Source organism: Diplotaxodon limnothrissa, linkage group LG7 (assembly GCF_057381915.1).
Source record: "Diplotaxodon limnothrissa isolate DT_005_m linkage group LG7, D_limnothrissa_male_GT1.1, whole genome shotgun sequence".
Lineage (NCBI taxonomy): Eukaryota > Metazoa > Chordata > Actinopteri > Cichliformes > Cichlidae > Diplotaxodon > Diplotaxodon limnothrissa.
Window position 1 is genome coordinate 57,122,097 of NC_140602.1, and position 19,436 is coordinate 57,141,532.

At 39.3% G+C, this 19,436-nt stretch overlaps 2 protein-coding genes across 3 annotated transcripts; one reads left to right on the top strand and one right to left on the bottom strand.

Annotated features, from left to right (window-relative positions):
* Nucleotides 1-56: 56 nt before the first annotated feature.
* LOC146629326 (3-hydroxy-3-methylglutaryl-coenzyme A reductase-like) lies at nt 57-9,158 on the bottom strand. The gene is made up of 20 exons (XM_085360007.1): nt 9,083-9,158; nt 8,488-8,694; nt 7,969-8,080; nt 7,542-7,629; nt 6,724-6,808; nt 6,503-6,608; nt 6,270-6,376; nt 6,024-6,143; nt 5,777-5,910; nt 5,412-5,701; nt 5,178-5,311; nt 4,875-5,069; nt 4,489-4,647; nt 3,261-3,418; nt 3,079-3,184; nt 2,828-2,998; nt 2,570-2,710; nt 2,261-2,419; nt 2,021-2,169; nt 57-1,030 (listed from the first exon to the last, which is right to left on the bottom strand). The coding sequence occupies exons 2-20, from the start codon at nt 8,650-8,652 to the stop codon at nt 994-996; spliced, it is 2,616 nt and encodes an 871-aa protein (XP_085216133.1). The 5' UTR covers nt 8,653-8,694; nt 9,083-9,158; the 3' UTR covers nt 57-993.
* Nucleotides 9,159-14,201: 5,043 nt separating this feature from the next.
* LOC146629327 (beta-1,3-galactosyl-O-glycosyl-glycoprotein beta-1,6-N-acetylglucosaminyltransferase 4-like) lies at nt 14,202-18,875 on the top strand. 2 transcript variants are annotated; one of them, XM_085358505.1, is made up of 3 exons: nt 14,202-14,348; nt 14,462-14,543; nt 16,257-18,875. In XM_085358505.1, the coding sequence occupies exon 3, from the start codon at nt 16,258-16,260 to the stop codon at nt 17,548-17,550; it is 1,293 nt and encodes a 430-aa protein (XP_085214631.1). In that variant the 5' UTR covers nt 14,202-14,348; nt 14,462-14,543; nt 16,257; the 3' UTR covers nt 17,551-18,875. The 2 variants fall into 2 exon arrangements, with proteins under 2 accessions (XP_085214631.1, XP_085214630.1); XM_085358504.1 differs by having other exon boundaries at nt 14,462-14,518.
* Nucleotides 18,876-19,436: the final 561 nt, after the last annotated feature.

Below are 19,436 nucleotides of genomic sequence, written 5' to 3' on the forward strand. Positions count from 1 at the left end.
TGTTGATTCCAGTTTTGTTAATGTTAAAGAAAGACAAACACGGTATTGTCAACAAAAACTTGTCATTTATTTTTTAAAATAAGACAGTTAAGTTTACTTTTATCATAATTGGTTATTCTAAAGTGTGCAGCGCAAGGCTCAATTTCTAAAACATACTGTATGTAAGGGCACTTCTGAGTGTCACTGCTTTCTGAAAATGAGCAGGACCTGCAGTCAGTGATAATTTATACCCAGTCCTTCAGTTCCACAGATGACAGTGTACCGTAAAGGTTTAATTATTATGGCTTCCAATTTTCCTCAAAAACTTGTAGAAGTAGTTGATCAGAATCTGAACCAAACACATCCTTCTGCTGGCAACAGCTTCATTCATTGAAGCGAGAATTCCAACACCCACGGGCAATCTACAGTATACACAGTATACAGTAGCACCTTCACTCAGGGAGGGATGAGCATATCTACGTAGTGGTGCCTACAACACTGGTAAAAACACATTTGCACATAAAGTTGACTTTCAGAACCTGAGCACAAGCTGCCCACTACACTCTCTCAAGCAAGCTTTTGATAAATGCAAAGATCCATTTGTCCCAAAAAATAAAAATAAAAACGATGATGATGACTGCATGAGGATCTCATTTCATTCAGCTCATGTAAAAGCCATTCGGACATCCCATCCATCCTTTGCGACCCATCAGAGGCACAGGACTCTTGTAACTTGTGCAGCACGATGGATTTTACTTGTCTAAACACCATCAGTCTCTTGCACTTCTCTCAAAGATCAGTAGCAGAATTAACAGGTTCTCAAACAATATTACAAAGTTCAGATGCAGAAAAATGGCAGAAATTAACAACCAAAACTTAAGGCCTCAGCTCACAAACCAGTGAGGTAATAAAACAAAGCAAGCACATGTTGGCTCTGTTCATTAACACTCTGATATCTGGATGTCCACAGGTTCGCTTTTAGAACCGCATCACGACGGCCCATCGATGTTAGTGTCACGCCGTATTCTCTGAACACAGGTTTGTTTTCGATCTAAGAGACAAAAAAAGAGAATTTCAAAGTGGACACAATAAAACACTAACAGATATCAACAAAGGAAAACTTAAACGGTGATACATTATAAGTATGGGCTATTTTGGATGCACTTTGGAAAAACCAGACTTCAAAACATTTTTTAGGAACAAAATGTAGAGACTCTGGATTTTACATTTGAAAACAAGAGACTTTAAAGATATGACAAAACCTCATGTGGCATGTCATGTGATCTGTGTATATCAGGTGATTTTGTAAGGTTTTGTAAGTGAGAGGGATGTTACATGTAGTTTTAGACATTTAAATGCACAAAAAGGTTTTTGAAAGAAAAAATTGCCTGATTTGTGATGTTAAATTTAAGTGTGTGTAGTAAACAATCACCTTTTTTCCAGGTTTGGATGCATTTGTTAAAAAAAAAAAGTTTTACTTGTGGTCAAATTGCTTCGTATTTCTTTGTGGATTGGAGCACACATTTGTGGGGCCTTTGTAATCCTTTTGAGGCAAAAATATATCCTTCTAATAAGTAAACTGAATTTCTTTGATAACTTATCCTGGAGGGCTAATTGTAAAAACTACACAACGTATTCATTTAGCCGAATACACAATTGTGATCACTCAGTCTTCACTATGAAGCTCTGACAGTGACGAGTCCGTTGACTTTACACGGGCAGCCTGTCCACGTTTTTGATTGGTCAGATGCTGACAGCAACACACCTTTCACAATAACATTCACACAGCTGTATTGGGAAACTCTGGTTTGACTAATTGGATTGTGGTTAACCACCTTCGTGTGAATGCTTTGCTCTCTGTCAGTCAGGATAAGTAAAGCCATATAATGAAAGGAGATGCTGGTTATGGTACGCTTGCTTCTTAGAACAGACATGTCAACTCATTTTCCTAAAAAACACACGACATGAAAATAAAACGGCACAAATTCTCAAATCTGACCAGGCATTGCTGTAAAAAACCCAAAAGAATGAGACATCTCACCTGTTGTGGGTCATGTGGCTCTTGACTAGGTGTCCAGCAGCGAGAGCAGCCATCAGGGAGAGCTCTCCTGCCAGAACAGTGGCACAGACTACACGGGCCAGCTGACGGGCATTGTCACCTGGCTGGTTGGGATTGCTAACACCAAGCATCTGCAGGTACAGAGGTTTGGTGTTAGAGGGGAAAAAATATCCTAAAAACGCATCAACAAATGGCAGCTATGTTACATGTAGTTGAGACTACCTGCAGACAGGCCTGCTGTGGCGACAGGTTGGTGCCTCCTCCCACAGTGCCGAGCTCTATAGAAGGCATAGTGCAACTGATGTACAGGTCCTCCCCACCTGGACCGACAGCCTCCATCTGAGTAATGCAGTTAGAGCTTCCCACTGTCTGAGCTGGGTCCTTAACCGCAACACAAACAAATACTTGTTCTTTAATAATATGTCTTTTTGTTGGATCATATACCATGCCACAGACATAATGTTTCACTATTTAAACCTTTTTTTAAATGTATTTATTTTATTTTTTTGTGTTAATTTAAGGTTCTATTACTTGTCCACAGGCAATGTAGATAGCAGCGACAATGTTGGCAGCATGAGCATTGAAGCCACCTATACTGCCAGCCATGGCTGACCCCACCAAGTTCTTGTTTATGTTCAGGTCCACCAGAGCAGCTGTGCTGCTCTTCAGCACCTGGGGAAACATTAAAGGGTGATTTTACAAACTGCAGAAAAACAGAAAAACTGGAGGGGAAGAAACTGTGGCCGCTGTCATTAGATTTGTCAGGATCCAGCTTTGAATTGTTTTTACCTCTCTCACAACTTTAGCAGGAATGGTGGCCTCGCATACAGCAGACTTGCCTCGGCCCAGAATCCAGTTGATTGCGGCAGGCTTCTTGTCTGTGCAAAAGTTGCCACTGAGCGAAAGCACCTCTACGTCTGGATGCTGCTGCTGGAGTACATGCAGAGCATGCTCAGTGCCCTGAAGAAAAAGACAGAAAGCACTCAGCACTGAAGTCAACATTTAAATAACAAGACCGAATTACAGAAGACTTCTCATACCTTCGAGAGCATGTTCATACCCATGGCATCGCCTGTTTGAGACTGGAAGCGAATGTATAGGTTTCTGCCAGCTATGCCCACCAACAATTTCTCCAGACGAGCAAACCTACAAAGAGTACTCACTAGTTATCATCTGTGTACCAAAAACACAGTCATCAATCAGTCATAGCTCTTCCACTGACCTGCTGGTCTCATCAAATGCCTCTTTAATCATGCTAAATCCGTCCGAGGTCTCAAGCCAGACTTTGACCTCTGCAGCCCGGCACGCTGAGGGCAGCCTGACCAGAGGACCCCTGGTCATGCTGTCAGCTAGAATCCGGCTGATGCAACCCCCACTCAGCTGGACAGGAAAGAAAACACTGTCAGCAGGGAGCACACACAGAAATAACAGCAGCCAGAGTTAGATACAATAATTTTCCATTGCAGTGAGGATGACCTTTTTTATGACCTTACATCCTCTAAAACTGGCTGCATATAGGAGGGCGATAAAAGTCCAAATCAGTTTCACTACCTGCCAATGAGCCATACCATTTTAGTTTTGGTTCATAAATTGTTTGGGGTTTTTTACCCAAACCACACTTTATGTTTTTAGATTTAGGTTAGTTTTTAAAATAACCATCTTTCTTGAGCATTGTAGTGACATCACACAGACCCAATAATTAAGGGCAAAGTGCACAACACCTCTCCAGGGTTTTGCCACAATGACTCACATGCACAGATTCGCTAAGTAAAAACAAGATCAACTGAACTCCCAAGCCTAGCAATTAATTACTCACCTTATCAGCTGAGACCATTTATAGAGGATGGACGATAGCCACACTGATATCAAAAATCTAGTTTTATGCTGAGTGCTTTCACAATTGCTGCCTTGATGTTTTGAAATGACTCAGTCAGAAGAGAGCCACACCACAACCTATAAACTGCTTTAATCTCTTTTTTTTTTGACTGCAATGGAAACCTGCAACTGAAGCTAATAACTCCTCAGGAAAGTCTTTACTGAGGTCACAGATCAACTAGACAATCAGATTCACTGCCACCTGCTGGTCATTAGACAGAACGCAGATTAAAGGCCCTCGCACTTTGGCTTATCAAGACTTGTGACTTATTCACAAGTGGCCAGACATCAGACATTATATTCCTGGCACGCCACAAATTTACACATGACTTTCTGGTCAGTGATGTTTCCTCCGCCCAAACACTGAAGTATTATTTACTACATATAGAGTTTTTTAAGTCCATGCTAACTGAACCACATAACCTTCTATATTATTAATCTTTCTTGACTGCCATTGCCAAATTCTATGACTTGTCAGTTTTTCCATGAATCTACAAACCCTGTAGATTTATTTATTTGCATCTACTGAAAAGATAGTTACTCTTCCCTCAGGGCTCCACACGAGACACACTTACAAAAAGTGCCCTGCATCCTCGGTTGGCGCTGGCTACCAGGCAGCCTTCTGTGGTGGCCAAAGGAACATAAAACTCCTTCTTGTCCAACAGAAGAGGGCCAGCCACTCCCACTGGCACTGGCATGTAGCCAATGACATTCTCACAGCAAGTACCCATCACCTAAAAGGCAAAGACAACACAAACTAAGCACAACTAAGAACAGAGTAAAGGAAAAAATGAACATAAAAACATTTGATTTAAAAAAAAAAAATAAATATTTATATATATATATATATATATATATATATATATATATATATATATATATATGATTTAAAACTGACAACTGAAGATAAACATTTTTCCCAAGAATAAACAGGACTACACTTTAAAAGGACTGTCAGTACCTGTGAGTAGTTGTAGTCTTTGTAAGGTAGAGAAGCCAAGGCAGTGGGAACAGGAAGTTTGGATGATAACAGTTCTCTCCTGATGGCCACGCCCCTCTCTGGAGTCTCAAGGACACCTTCAAGTTTATAATTCATAATCTTGCGCAGGGTTACAAGATTCATCACCTCTGCATCACTCAGCAAATGGGCACCTCTCTGGAAAGAATCGTGGGCAAAACAGTGATATTTTTGAAGAATCTGAGGAACACAGAACATCATATATCTAGCTTTGTATTGTGCTTCCAGTATAACCTGACAACTTACCTGAGAATCTGAGAGGATGGCCATACATTCCTCCAGACTTCGGGGCTCCGACGTACAAACACTTGGAGGAGCACATTGTGTCTGAGCAAGAGAATCCCCAGAAGATGTACCACAAAATGCATTCTGAATCACATCTGCAGCAGAGGAATCACATGAAAAAACACAGCAGTTAGATCATCTTCATCACTGGGTACACGCGTTATCAAAGCTAGAAGCACCCGCTACGAGTCTCACCCTCTTCTCTAAATGATATGTCAGCTTCAGAGGAAAGTTTCACGTCTGAAGCAGCTGCTAAAGAGGTAGGGATGGTTGCCAAAACACTATTAGATGTCTTCTGGGGTTTCAGGGCTGGGAGGGACCTCATGCAGCAGTCCTCTGTCACCCAGGGCTTCGGACTGGGAGTGGAGCTTATAATGGTACTCTTGAGTGAAAGCGAGGACTCTGTCTCTGCTTGCTCAAAAAATACATACTTTACGGCCAGAATCAGAGCAAGACCGAGGGTTATCACCTGTTCCAGGTCGATACTGGAGAGAGAAAAAGTCATATATCAGTGGACGCAGGAATCAATAATACAAACATTGCAATATTCCATGGTTTACCTGGTGAGCTTAAGAGGCAATATGGTGCTAGGAGAGTCCAGTCTCTTTGCTACAGGCCCTTCCACTGTGCGGTTTTGACCTGAATGTTCAGCTGTCAGTCGAGTGTGAGCATGAACCAAAGCCAATCCCAGAGACTGAAAGACAACATCACACAGGCATCATCATTCAGACCTAAAAATGCTTTATAATACACAATGTTGAAGACTAATCTAAATAAACATCCCCACCATAGATGATGGGAACTCACCATTATGATTTTAACCCTTTGAGTCACAGGATTGGGCTTGTTATCCTCTTCCTCAGCTAGCACACGGGAGAAGTGGCTCAGCTGCCAGATGGGGCGCCCCTCACGACTCTCCCTTGACAGCTACACACAAATATGCAGGACCACAAAAAATATTAATAAAAAAAATATATCACAGTTAAACTCTAGCAACTTGTTTCCTTATCTTATCTGTGTTTATTTCTCCAAATTGTTGCATACACATCTCACCTCCAGCACCAGAGAGACACAGGCAGGGAAGAACGTCATGAAGACAAAGTAATTGGCCAGAACAGACATGCAGCCAAAACAACACATGATCTCCAACTGAGGCACACCTAGAAAAAAGGAAGAAACACAGCTGACTTCTGCTTTTCTACTCGATCAAGCATAACCACAATATTTCTAACACACAGAGCATCACTGATGATGCTTATAGGTGGAGAAACAGCAGTAATCCTTACCAGACATGGTTCCGATTCCTATAACCAGACACTCAACCACAGCATCCAGGGTGAATGTTGGGCCCAGGATGGCCATGCCGTGAGAAATGTTCTCCCTCACCTCCTCCTATTCCCAACACACAAGACCAATTCGTTAGTTAAGGATGCTTTACACTTATGTCCCCCATATGAATAAAGCCACATTTCATACATATGGTAAGACCAAATATGTGCGAAATTACCTGAGAGTTTGAGCTGAGGGCAAATTTAGCCAACGCACAGGCTCTAGACAGGTCAATAAGCAGGAGGAAAAAGGGCAGCGCTTCACTGCAAGGAGAGCAGACAAGTGTCAGCCAGGGAGTGACCTGGAATACTTTCCTTCAGTGTCATCTTACAATTACAGATCAGTGAACTTAATCTTACAGCTGAATTAAATCCTTGTCTCTAATGCAAAGGAGCTGCAGAGCTTCAAATGTATTGCCCTAAAATTGTGAAACAATGTGTACATCACCCTGCTGGTAAATGTTAACTATTTTGTCTACCTGATCTCACTAGCACATTAGCTGCCTCTTATCCTGCTACTACCAACTGTGTTAGCTACGCAACTAGTTTTAACATGGATTAGTGATTTTAAAAAAACCCTCTCACTAACAATCATTTGCAGAAAGAAGGCCTCCCCTATAGTCAACACAGAAAAAGTAATAACTTTTGACAACAAAGTAAGCTGGCAGCAAGTTAAAGCTCTGTAAGATCAGCCTCTTCTGAGGAGGAAGTACAGTGTAATGTAACATCAGTCTAACTGAAACTCTTTGCATAACCTCGAACAGGGACAACATGTATATCCTTATCCTTACTTATTTTCTTACTTAGATTTATTATTGCTCATTAATAACACAAAGGTGTTTCTTACTGGATTAACTATGTTAATCAACAGAATAATAATTTAATAGAATACTTAATTGCTAAAATAATCCACTGCCTATGTACACTCTCAATATGTCACAGACCACTTTAAGAACCACTCTCCTAGCGTATATGTGAGTCCATTGGAAACACTTACTTCAGACCTGTCAGCTCCTTCCCAAAGAAATGGATGACGACTGTACTGAAGACAAAGCTGGAAAATACTGTAAATAATCCAGCAATACCTGGAGACGGAGGAGAAATGGAATGTTGGTGTATTTTTATGATAAATTTGCTAGCCAGTCATTTGTTTTTCAGTCTAAATGAAAAGCAAAGAAACAAACCAACCCAAGTAGTTTGGGGTTAAAAATGTAATACATTAAAATCATGTTCTATATTAAATCCACTGACAACATTTTATGGCAATTCAAACAGCTGAAGCTGGAAAGTAGTAAAAGAAAAACTGTGGCCACTAATGAGTGGTGATTATACAGCCAAAACAAATCTGTATGATGTGAGAAGAAGTGTTTACTACTGTCCAAAACTGGGGGAAAAAAACCCAACAAACATCTCATGATACTGACCTAGAATATATTTGGATCCAAGCTGTCTGAGATTCTTGAACTGGAAATAAATATAAATAATGGCCATGCACCGAGTGACTGTCAGAATAACTGCATCACTGCTCTGGATTTTCTGCAAGAAAAAAAAAACAGACATTAGTGTAGACCCTCAGGGGCGATCGTGGCTCAAGAGTTGGCAGTTGGTCTTGTAATTGGAAGGTTGCTGGTTCGAGCCCCGGCTCGGACGTTGTGTCGTTGGGCAAGACACTTCACCCGTTGCCTACTGGTGGTGGTCAGAGGGCCCAGTGGCCCCAGTGTCCAGCAGCCTCGCCTCTGTCAGTGTGCCCCAAGGCAGCTGTGGCTACAATGTAGCTTGCCATCACATGTGTGTGAATGTGTGTGAATGGGTGAATGACTGAATGTAGTGTAAAGTTCTTTGGGGTCCATAGGGAGTAAGTAAAAGCGCTATACAAATACAGGCCATTTACCATTTTACAAAACTCCGACAACATTTCTTAGAGAGTGCCACACCAGCCTCACCTCCTCCTCAACTTTGGGGCATTGGTTCCACTTGCACATCTGGTTGCTTGTTGCCAGGCTGTTCATAGACACGAAGCATACTGTCAAAGCCAGGGTCCCCACGATTACCTCCCATGGGTGCGAGGCCACCAGCAACCCATGAAGTCTAAATAGACGTGCCAACATGGTCTCAGGATATCTTCCTACTACACAAGATCCCAGAATCACCTGCGTTACAAGAACATTGTCCAGTCACTGGTAGTTAGCAAGACTGACTTCTGTACGGCTTTAAAATCAAAATGCAGCTTGTGTGATGATGGCGAAATATAGTGAAAGACGATCGTCAAGTTTAATATACACACTCGGTCGCCGCAGTGCTGTCAAAAGGATTTAAACAATAGGATTCACAAAGGTATCATTACTCCTGGTTAGCATTACCTAGATGTTAACACACTGAGGCTATATTAGCGCAGCTTAGCTAATGCTAGTTACCGTAACATCGGTCAACATTAGCTACGCTGACTAATTTTACAGCCTGTCACCAAAATAACTTAATCCCCCTGGCTCATTACATTTTAAGTACTACTCTGCATTATACGGAAACCTGTAAACATACAAAGAGTTTCTTCGTGGTCAGAGAGTCCTTTCCATAGCGACAGTGCCCTTCCCACAAATCGCTTAGCCTGCTACATTGCCTGATCTGATGTAATGAAACTAATATGGCGATCCGGAAATACTGACGTCAATCCGCTTGTGAAGTCCTGACGTATGAACCCTGCTTCCGGCTCCAAGCTCCTGCTGAGTTAATAGAGGCTGTTGCCGTTATACCGTTTAGTAGTTTAGTAGTACAGTGTATCTTATTTTATTTAACACAAACAAGCCCTCAAGAATAATCAGTGGTCGTTGTCTGCATCTGTGGCTTTTATCAGCGCTGTTCATGTGGATCACGTCTCTGCTTTTTTTCATTCAAAGACGAAGGTAGTGGCCTACTTTTGCCCAGCGAGATTTTTTTTTAAAAAAAGTATTTGTCCGCTTCCTGATTTCTTAGTAATCAAATAAATATTAGACAAAGATAATCTAAGTAACCAAAAATGCAGTTTTTAAATTATGATTTCATTTATTTATGGGAAAAGGGTTATTCAAACTTACCTGGCCCCATGTAAAAAAAAAAAAAAAAAGCTTCCTAAACCCAATAACTGGGTGATAACAATGACAATGGCAATGTGGAAGAATCTTAGCCCACTGGTCTGTATAATTGTTTAAATTCACCTACATTAAAGGGTTTGGAGCTTAAATAACCTGTTTAATGTCACACCAAAGATTTCCATTCGTTTTTGAGTCCAGACTTTCTTTAGGTCACTTTAAAACCTTCATTCTATTTATTTATTTATTTATTTATTACTGCGGTATTTTGGATCTTTGTCCTGCTGCATAACCCAAGTGTGCTTCAGCTTTAAGGTAGAAACTGATGGCTGGACATTCTCCTTTTGCAGTTTCTGGTAAAGAGCAGAATTCATGGTTCCATCAATTCACCCAGGTCCTTAAGCAGCAAAGGATGCCCAGACCATCACACTACCACCACCATGTTTGACTGTTGATATGATGATCTTTTTCTGAAATGCTGTGTTAGTTTTACCCCAGATGTAACGGGACTCAAACCTTTCAAAAACTTCTCATCCTTTCAAAAACCACTTTTTCTCATCCGTCCACAGAATATTTTCCCAAAAGTCTTGGGGATCATCAAGACATTTTTTTGTAAATGCGAGACTAATCTTTGTGTTATTTTTAGTCAGCAGTGGTACTTTCCTTGGAACTTTCCCATGGATGCCATTTTTGATCAGTGTCTGTCTTATTGTTGAATCATGAACACTGACCATACGTGAGAGTAGCCTGCAGTTCTTTAAATGTTTTTCTGGGTTCTTCTGTCTTTCCAAGCATCCATTGAATGGACAGATAACATCTGATAACATCCAAAGAGAGGACATTTGGGTAGCATTTCTGCCTTAATAAATGAAATCATAATTTAAAAAAATATCATCCATTCATTCTTTTCCACTTATCTTTGTCAGGATCACCCATCCCAGCCACCATATCACCAGTCTGTTGCACATCTAACACATAGAGACAGACAACCATTCGCACTCACATTCATGAGTTACCAATTAGAATTACCAATTAACCTAACCCCACTACTGCATGGCTTTGGACATGTGTGGGAGCTGGAGTGCCCAGAGAGAACCCACTCTTACACAGAGAGAACATGCAAACTCCACACAGAAAGGCCCCAACCAGGTGGTGGAATTGAACTCAGAACCTTCTTGCTGTGAGGCAACAGTGCTAATAACCACACTGCTCCATTTAATTTTAAAAACTGCATTTTGTATTTACTTGGATTATGTCTGTATAATATTAAATTTGGTTTGAGTGCGAACATTTATGAAAAAACAAAGCTATGGAATCAGGAAGGAGGTAAATACTTTTTCACAGAGCTGTAGCTAGATGCTGAGTTGTCTAATACGAGTTTTTTTTTCTCATTCATTGCCTTCATTTGCCTACAAAGACTGCCTCAACATTTTTTGATCAAATTACTCCTTACGTAATTACTTACCTACTTACTGAATCTGTCATAATCGACTTTTAGTCCAAGGATATTTTGTGAATAAGGCCCTTGATCTAGCTGCTTGAATCAAGCTTCAAGACCTGAAATATTTGTGTTTATATTGTGCTCACATAGTGGTCACTCCTACATAAAGCTGTGCTTATGTATGAAAACCTGGAGCCAGGCTGGGAACTTGGCAGAGACAGAGTGTCCTTTCACAGTGTGCAGAAGGTGGCTCTTGGATAGGTTTACAGCAGTCTAACAGCATTTTTTTCTTTTTCTTTTTTTCTTTTTTTTGTTGGCCCAACCCTCCAGCTCCTGTTATGGCTCCTAATCTGACTTTTCTTCTTATATACAACACTAGCAGGAATATTTTCCATCCAAAGGTCTCATTATTAATTTGCATCCAGTATACAGGGAGTGCAGAATTATTAGGCAAGTTGTATTTTTGAGGAATAATTTTATTATTGAACAACAACCATGTTCTCAATGAACCCAAAAAACTCATTAATATCAAAGCTGAATGTTTTTGGAAGTAGTTTTTAGTTTGTTTTTAGTTTTAGCTATTTTAGGGGGATATCTGTGTGTGCAGGTGACTATTACTGTGCATAATTATTAGGCAACTTAACAAAAAACAAATATATACCCATTTCAATTATTTATTTTTACCAGTGACACCAATATAACATCTCCACATTCACAAATATACATTTCTGACATTCAAAAACAAAACAAAAACAAATCAGCGACCAATATAGCCACCTTTCTTTGCAAGGACACTCAAAAGCCTGCCATCCATGGATTCTGTCAGTGTTTTGATCTGTTCACCATCAACATTGCGTGCAGCAGCAACCACAGCCTCCCAGACACTGTTCAGAGAGGTGTACTGTTTTCCCTCCTTGTAAATCTCACATTTGATGATGAACCACAGGTTCTCAATGGGGTTCAGATCAGGTGAACAAGGAGGCCATGTCATTAGTTTTTCTTCTTTTATACCCTTTCTTGCCAGCCACGCTGTGGAGTACTTGGACGCGTGTGATGGAGCATTGTCCTGCATGAAAATCATGTTTTTCTTGAAGGATGCAGACTTCTTCCTGTACCACTGCTTGAAGAAGGTGTCTTCCAGAAACTGGCAGTAGGACTGGGAGTTGAGCTTGACTCCATCCTCAGCGGCTGCACGCTTGACTTTTCTCAGTTCATGGGCAGTTATTTTGCGCCTTGGTTTTTCCACACACTTCTTGCGACCCTTTTGACTATTTTGAATGAAACGCTTGTTGTTCGATGATCACGCTTCAGAAGCTTTGCAATTTTGAGACTGCTGCATCCCTCTGCAAGATATCTCACTATTTTTGACTTTTCTGAGCCTGTCAAGTCCTTCTTTTGACCCGTTTTGCCAAAGGAAAGGACACCTGATATAGGGTGTTGATGTCATTAGACCACACCCCTTCTCATTACAGAGATGCACATCACCTAATATGCTTAATTGGTAGTTGGCTTTCGAGCCTATACAGCTTGGAGTAAGACAACATGCATGAAGAGGATGATGTGGACAAAATACTCATTTACCTAATAATTCTGCACTCCCTGTAATCTTACAACATATTCACAGCCACAACATTATAATCATATAAACCAGCTAGGCGTAATTCCCTTTCACCTTTATTGTATTTAAAGAACATTTCTGAGCAGAAAAGACTGTAAGATAGTTAAAAAATGATTGTCCTTTCATCTTGTTGGATGTGGAAATTTCATATTTCCAACAAACAGTGTCAAACTCTTATGAGAACTTTTATGAGCTTTTCTTATATGAAAATATCGTGGTAGTGTTAAGCAACCACTGTTTGGTGATGACTGTAATAAATGGAAACAGTATTTGTTTTCCTCTCGCACATGCTCAGTGAAGCGAGGCTTATTCTCGGAAGACACACAGAGAGTGGGTGAGAGCGTGAGCAGATCCCGGTGGGGGTTTTAATTCTTCTTTTAATTTTTGAAAGTAATTTTTCTTTCATTTATAAATAGATTCATTGGTTTAAAAACAGCATTTGCATTGCATTTCATTTTCAATATTTGTTTCTAAAGTATAATAAAGCATGTGACTGGGTTTAATGGCTCTCTGTTAGTTGTGTCACATGTAAAACTAAAAAAAAAAAAAAACGCAAGTGGTTTCCGGTGTTTCTTTCAGTTTCTTTGTGTTTTTGTTTTTTTAGGTTAGCTTCATAAAACCAACTTGAAGAGAGAAGAAACAAAAGACACACAGACCAATATGCCTGCACACCTGCACGCTATGCTTTTTTTTTTTTTTTTCAACAAATGCCTGGACTTTTGTTTTGCATGGTGTATTTAAGTATGACTTTCATGGCATTACTGATAATAATAACCAATCTGCATGACTTTGAGTTGACATTTATGACCCAGCAAAATCACCAATCTACATTCCAACCTGGCTCATATTAGTCACTCGTGTAGGTAGCATATAGAATTTTCACGTGTGTTTTAATAGGTTGATTATAGTTTAAATGCGTTTAAGCCAGTATCTTAGAATTCTTTTGAAGAATTAGTTTGCTTTTCTGTCATAAAGAGATAATCAGGATTGTGTTATTTCAGAACAAAGCCAAGTCACTGAACGACCGTCGTAGATTGATTTTTTTTTATTCTTTCTCCACCCCCCACCCCCCAAAAACATAGAAATGACCTCACTGTTGAGTTTTCTCACACACCACCTCCAAGTTTTAAGTCTTGAGAGCTCCCACGATTGGTACAGCTCTCTTCCTTCTCACCCTTCCCTTAGTGAGTTCAGATGACTCCAGACACGGGGTTTTAATTCAAACTATTTTAACCAGGTTTGTTCAGGAAGCAGTCGTTTCAGTAAAGCGCATTTGCAGGGGAAACCATTTTTTATTTGCTCCTTCCCCCCTCTTAAAAAAAGTTTTGTTTTTTTGCTTTTTTACCTACTACAGAGACAAACCAATGATTACACACAAAACACGTCTTTCTGCTTTTTCTTGCTTTTCAGTTCGTTTCTTTCTTTCGGTTTTTTTTTTTTTTTACTTGAGCTGTAATTAGTTTCCTGAACCCCTCCCTCTTTTCCGGGTTATTTCTCTGTCCTGTGGTCCTCAGCTCAGCGCGGTTATGACAGCTTGTCGCGCTTCTTCTGAACACGGTTTCCGCTGATTAACAACGTATAATCAGACATTCAAGTTTGCGTTGTCCACAGATGTCGCGACAGCAGTGTGGGAAAAGTGGAAGGGCAGGGAAGACGAATGCCCACTCTTTTTTCTGACAGGTAAGTTTTCATTCTTCCTTTTTTTCATTCTTCACTTTTGTGAGTCGAAGTTTTACTGTCGAAGCAGCGAAGACGGAACATTTGCATTGAACCCACGTTTTGACAACTTTCAGGTTTAAAAACTGCTTGCCAGGTCTTTTGGGGAGACCGGCACCAGCGTGAAGAGCAAGGTGAGGGCTTTTCACAGTATGGAAGGTATCCATCACATCTAAATTAGCTCTCCCGTTTGCTATATCATAGATGGCAACTGCCTCCCAATTTCACTTCTGTCTCTTTCTGTCTGCTTAAAGAGATGAGATCATATAAGCTATATATTCTGTGGTGTTCCGTTGTTTTTATTGAAGGTATTTGCAATGATAGTCTTCAAACAACAATAAACAGATCGCACGTTTAGAAGTTTGGAATAAGCTGTTTTGATCTTATTTATTTATTTATTTATTTATTTATTTATTTATTTATTTATTTATTTATTTATTTATTATCGTCCACTCTGAATTGGATAACTCATTTTAACTTCTTTTCTAGTGTATATTCACGTCACCGTTGTGTTTTGGTCACTCTTTTTAAGGGCACACTTATAAATTTCAGACGAATATCTCCTGTTTTGAATCGGGAGATGTTGGGTTTTTTTTGTTTTGTTTTTTAAAACTAGGCCTATGAATTTTTAAAGCAAATGACAATGAGGCAACTATATCCATGTGAAATCTGTAAAACTAAATTTCCAAACGTAAAGGTATTTTTAATAGCAATTAGATGTCTCTCTGTGTGTTGTATACTTCTCATTATATAAAGAAAAAAAATCATATATGTCAGATCTGAATAAGACCCTGTTTTCTGTTTTATTTCGTGAATAATAACGTCCGCATATACAATAAAGAAATGCAAAATGTTACCTTTGTACTGTAGAAACTGTAAGTATTAAGATAAGATAAGATAAGATAAGACTTTATTAATCCCACAACGGGGAAATTTTTGCGTCACCTCAGCTCAGGTACAGATATATGAAGGAAATACAAAAACACAAATAAGTACAATCAATGAAAAAAAGTAAGATAATACACTATATTACAAGCGTACTTAGGAGTTGGTGAAATCTGATTCTGTGTTTCCTCAGAAATTCTTAAGTAAATAATTCTTGATAGAATATTTATTTTATTTTTTTAAAACCAGAGAATTTATTGAACCTTCCCACCATTAAAAAAAATCAATTGAATGTAAATTTACATATATATGTATGCATTTGTATAATTTTTGCCACATCTATTTATTGCTTAAAAATAAATTAAAATCAGTTTTGTTAGGGAAAAAGTGATGAAGTCTCACAAACTCATGTATCAAATCTTGTGCAATTGGCGTTACGAAGTGACACTTTCTTTCTTTTGGACACTTGTCACATTTCTATGAAGGTAACACAAGATAAGATAAGAAAAGATTTTTATTGTCACTGTTACCAGAACAATGAAACACAGTTGTCATCTCTCCATTGGCAGAATGGAGAGCACAGAGAATGTACACAAAAAGGATATGCACAAGTTGTATACACACACACACACACACACACACATACATACGTACGTACGTACGTGTGTGTGTTTATGTATGTTATACTGTAATAAATACAGTTTATAAATATAGTGCGAGTGTCCTTGAGTGTTAGCAGCACAGTTAACCTTCAATCAGGGTGTAGGTAGGGTACGTTTGACAGACTGTGGGTAGAAGCTTCTATTGAATCTGTTTGTCTTTGCAAGGCTTCACTGGATGTGCTAAAGTTATTGCAAAATAAACAAATATGGAGTAACCCTATTCTAAAAGAAACTGAACATTTTTTTAAGGTGGTTAGGTATTTCTGAAGAATAACATTATCAGTTGGGTTTATGTTCCTTCATGTTGTGTTTTCTCTCACTACAGAATGACCATGCGATGTTTATCGCTGCGACTAAGACGAAAGCAGTTCCTTCCTTCCCTCCTGTCATTGCTGACTATATCCATCCTGCTATTGGTCTGTGTCAAGCACAGCTACATCACTGAACCTTCACATATTGGTACGGACATGCAGATAATTCCCAAGTACAATATTGATTGCTCTGCTATTTATGACATGGACCCAGTGGAGGTGGGGAAATCTCTGCTGATCAAAAAGAAAGACGTTGTGGAGATTAAAGATGAAAGTCTAGCTTATCTTACCTCTAACTGTACTTTATTCAGAAAGTACAGGGGTTATGATAATGTGTGTGCCACAGAAGAGGAGCAAGACTTTCCTATTGCTTATTCTTTGGTTGTGCATAAATCTGCCTGGATGGTAGAGAGACTCATCAATGCACTGTACTCACCCAGTAATATCTACTGTATCCACTATGATCAAAAGTCCTCTGCTCAGTTCATATCAGCTATGGAGGGTTTGGCCCAGTGTCTGCCCAATGTCTTCATTACCAGCAAGAAAGAATCAGTATATTATGCAAGCATTAGCCGATTAAAGGCTGATCTCAACTGTCTGTCTGACCTTTTGGGTTCAGAAGTCAAGTGGAAGTATGTCATCAACCTCTGTGGCCAAGACTTCCCTCTCAAGTCCAACGTGGAGCTAGTGTCAGAACTAAAGCAACTGAATGGCAGAAACATGCTAGAGACGAGCCGACCCACACCAGCTAAGAAACAACGGTTCACCTTTCACTATGAGCTGAAAGATGCCAGCTTTGAATATCAAAAACTGCCAGTGAAAACAGAGTATGTAAAGAACCCACCACCACACAATATTGAGGTGTTCTCTGGAAATGCCTACTTTGTGCTTTCCCGGAAGTTCATTGAGCATATGAATGCCTCAGGTGTAGTGAAAGATTTTTTGTCCTGGTCAGAGGACACCTACTCCCCAGATGAACACTTCTGGGCAACACTTGTGCGACTGCCAGGTGTCCCTGGAGAGGTGGCTAGATCCAAGCCTGATATCACAGACCTGATGAGCAAAACCAGGCTGGTGAAGTGGCAGTACCTGGAGGAGCAGCTGTACCCACCGTGCACAGGGACACACATTCGCAGCGTTTGTATATTTGGTGCTGCGGAAATGCGTTGGTTGCTGAACTATGGCCACTGGTTTGCCAATAAGTTTGACCCCAAAGTGGACCCTGTACTCATTCAGTGCCTTGAGGAGAAGCTGAAGGAAAAGCAGAAGTTATTTCAATCAGTATCACTGACTTGTCGTAAAGGTTAAACGATGGCTAAAATGGATCAGGAACAAATATTATGTTCTTTCAGTGATTTTTCAAATTTGACTGCTATTTCTTATACATCATTATCTTTGAAGTTACAAATCAACATAATTGATTAATTATAATGAGCTATAAGTAATAGCGAAGGGGACTAATCACTGTTTTCTGGTCTTTTAGAAACAAAAGTTTAAGTGGGAAAGACAAAATGCAGCGTTGAGATATGAAAATGGTGTTTACAGCTCTAATATGTTGCAACGTCGTTTGTTTAAGGAAAGCTGCCGAGCTCCGTTCTTTTCTCAGGGTGTTTCTGTCTCACTTGAGTCACTTGTTTATCTACAAAGATAATGTTGGTTTTATGGTAAATGGTAAATGGACTGATTCTTATATAGCGCTTTTCTACTCTCCCGGAGTACTCAAAGTGCTCTATAAATTTTATGTATTTTTTTATGTATTCAGTTTTTAAGAGATTTATTTCTTAGATTTCTGTCTTCACAGAAAAGTCCAGTTTACAAAAAACACACCCACGAGGAACATGTCTTAGCAGAAACAGTCGTCTGCTTCTCATTGTGAATGGGGAAAACAGGGATAATATTTGTTTTTGTTAATTGGTTGAATGAAACTGTAATGAGAGGTAATTATACAATAATGACTGGTTACATTTTAAAAGCTAACATGCTCTTGCCTGTTTCTGACGGATTCCCTTTTCCTCTGATACATGTGTTAAAGTTTTACTACAGATTCAGTTTTCGGATCATTCTGATGGTGCTCTTGCAAACTATAATAACAAAATATTATTTCCTCAACACACAGCATGCTATCTGGACAGCCCCTTTTTCCATGAAATGCAATGGAACACACTGGATTGGTTTTTACACAGAATACTGTGTAAAACAGAGGAGAGGTCATCTATTCTATGTCATCTATTCCTCACAAATTAATCGAGAGCTAATTTGTTTGCAACAATCCAACTGGTTGATGGATACAAGCTGCTTTAGTAAGGGTTGATTCCAACTATATATGTAATGCAGGTTTGCATCAAACTATAACGTAAATTGGAAAAATAAACAGCCTCTCAGTGTTAGACTGTATATAAAAGATTAACAGAACTTGTTAGGTTATAAAAGTAAAGGTCATGGAGGAAACAAATGCAGTATGTGCCTGTTGATGGGGAAATAAGCCCGATGTTCATCTGATATGGCATTATCAAGTGACCTGCTTTAAACATGTCCTTAAATAGTTCCTTGTGATTTTCTAGTCTTTGATGCTTGAATTGAGTTGAACACAACAAGGTGTTCATTTTACAAATTATGGTCCTCAAATAAAGTGAAAAATGACAACATGATTCAGAATGGGCGTACTCTGTTATTTATAGCTAGTACTACTGAGCATGGATCGTTGCTTGGTTTCTCATTCAGATCCACCCCAAAAGTTATGCCTGGTTGGGGAAAAAAAACAAAACAAAACAAAAAACAGCAAAAACAAAAACCACAATAGTCAAAAGACTCTAAATAAAGGGTGGCCTCTTTTAATTACAGTTTATACTTTTCTTTTTTCTTTACTGCTTTCACACAGATGTTTTGAGTTTTACGATAGACAGGAAATGAACACTGCAAAAAAAAGTTCTGCTACAATTGGGATTGTGTACTGAAATACCTTAAATGGTTATTCATTTTAAAGCATTACTGCAACATGAATCGATATGCACACAAGAAAGTAAAAAAAAGAGGCTATCTCAAGAGGATCTCTATTGTTATCTGAGCTCTATTTACATGTTTACAAATGTCAGCAGTGGATAAACATAGGAACATATTGCAGCTACCACAACTCTGAGCAAAACAATAACTTGAAAAAAATGTGGTTCACATAAATCAACCATGGTTGTTTACAA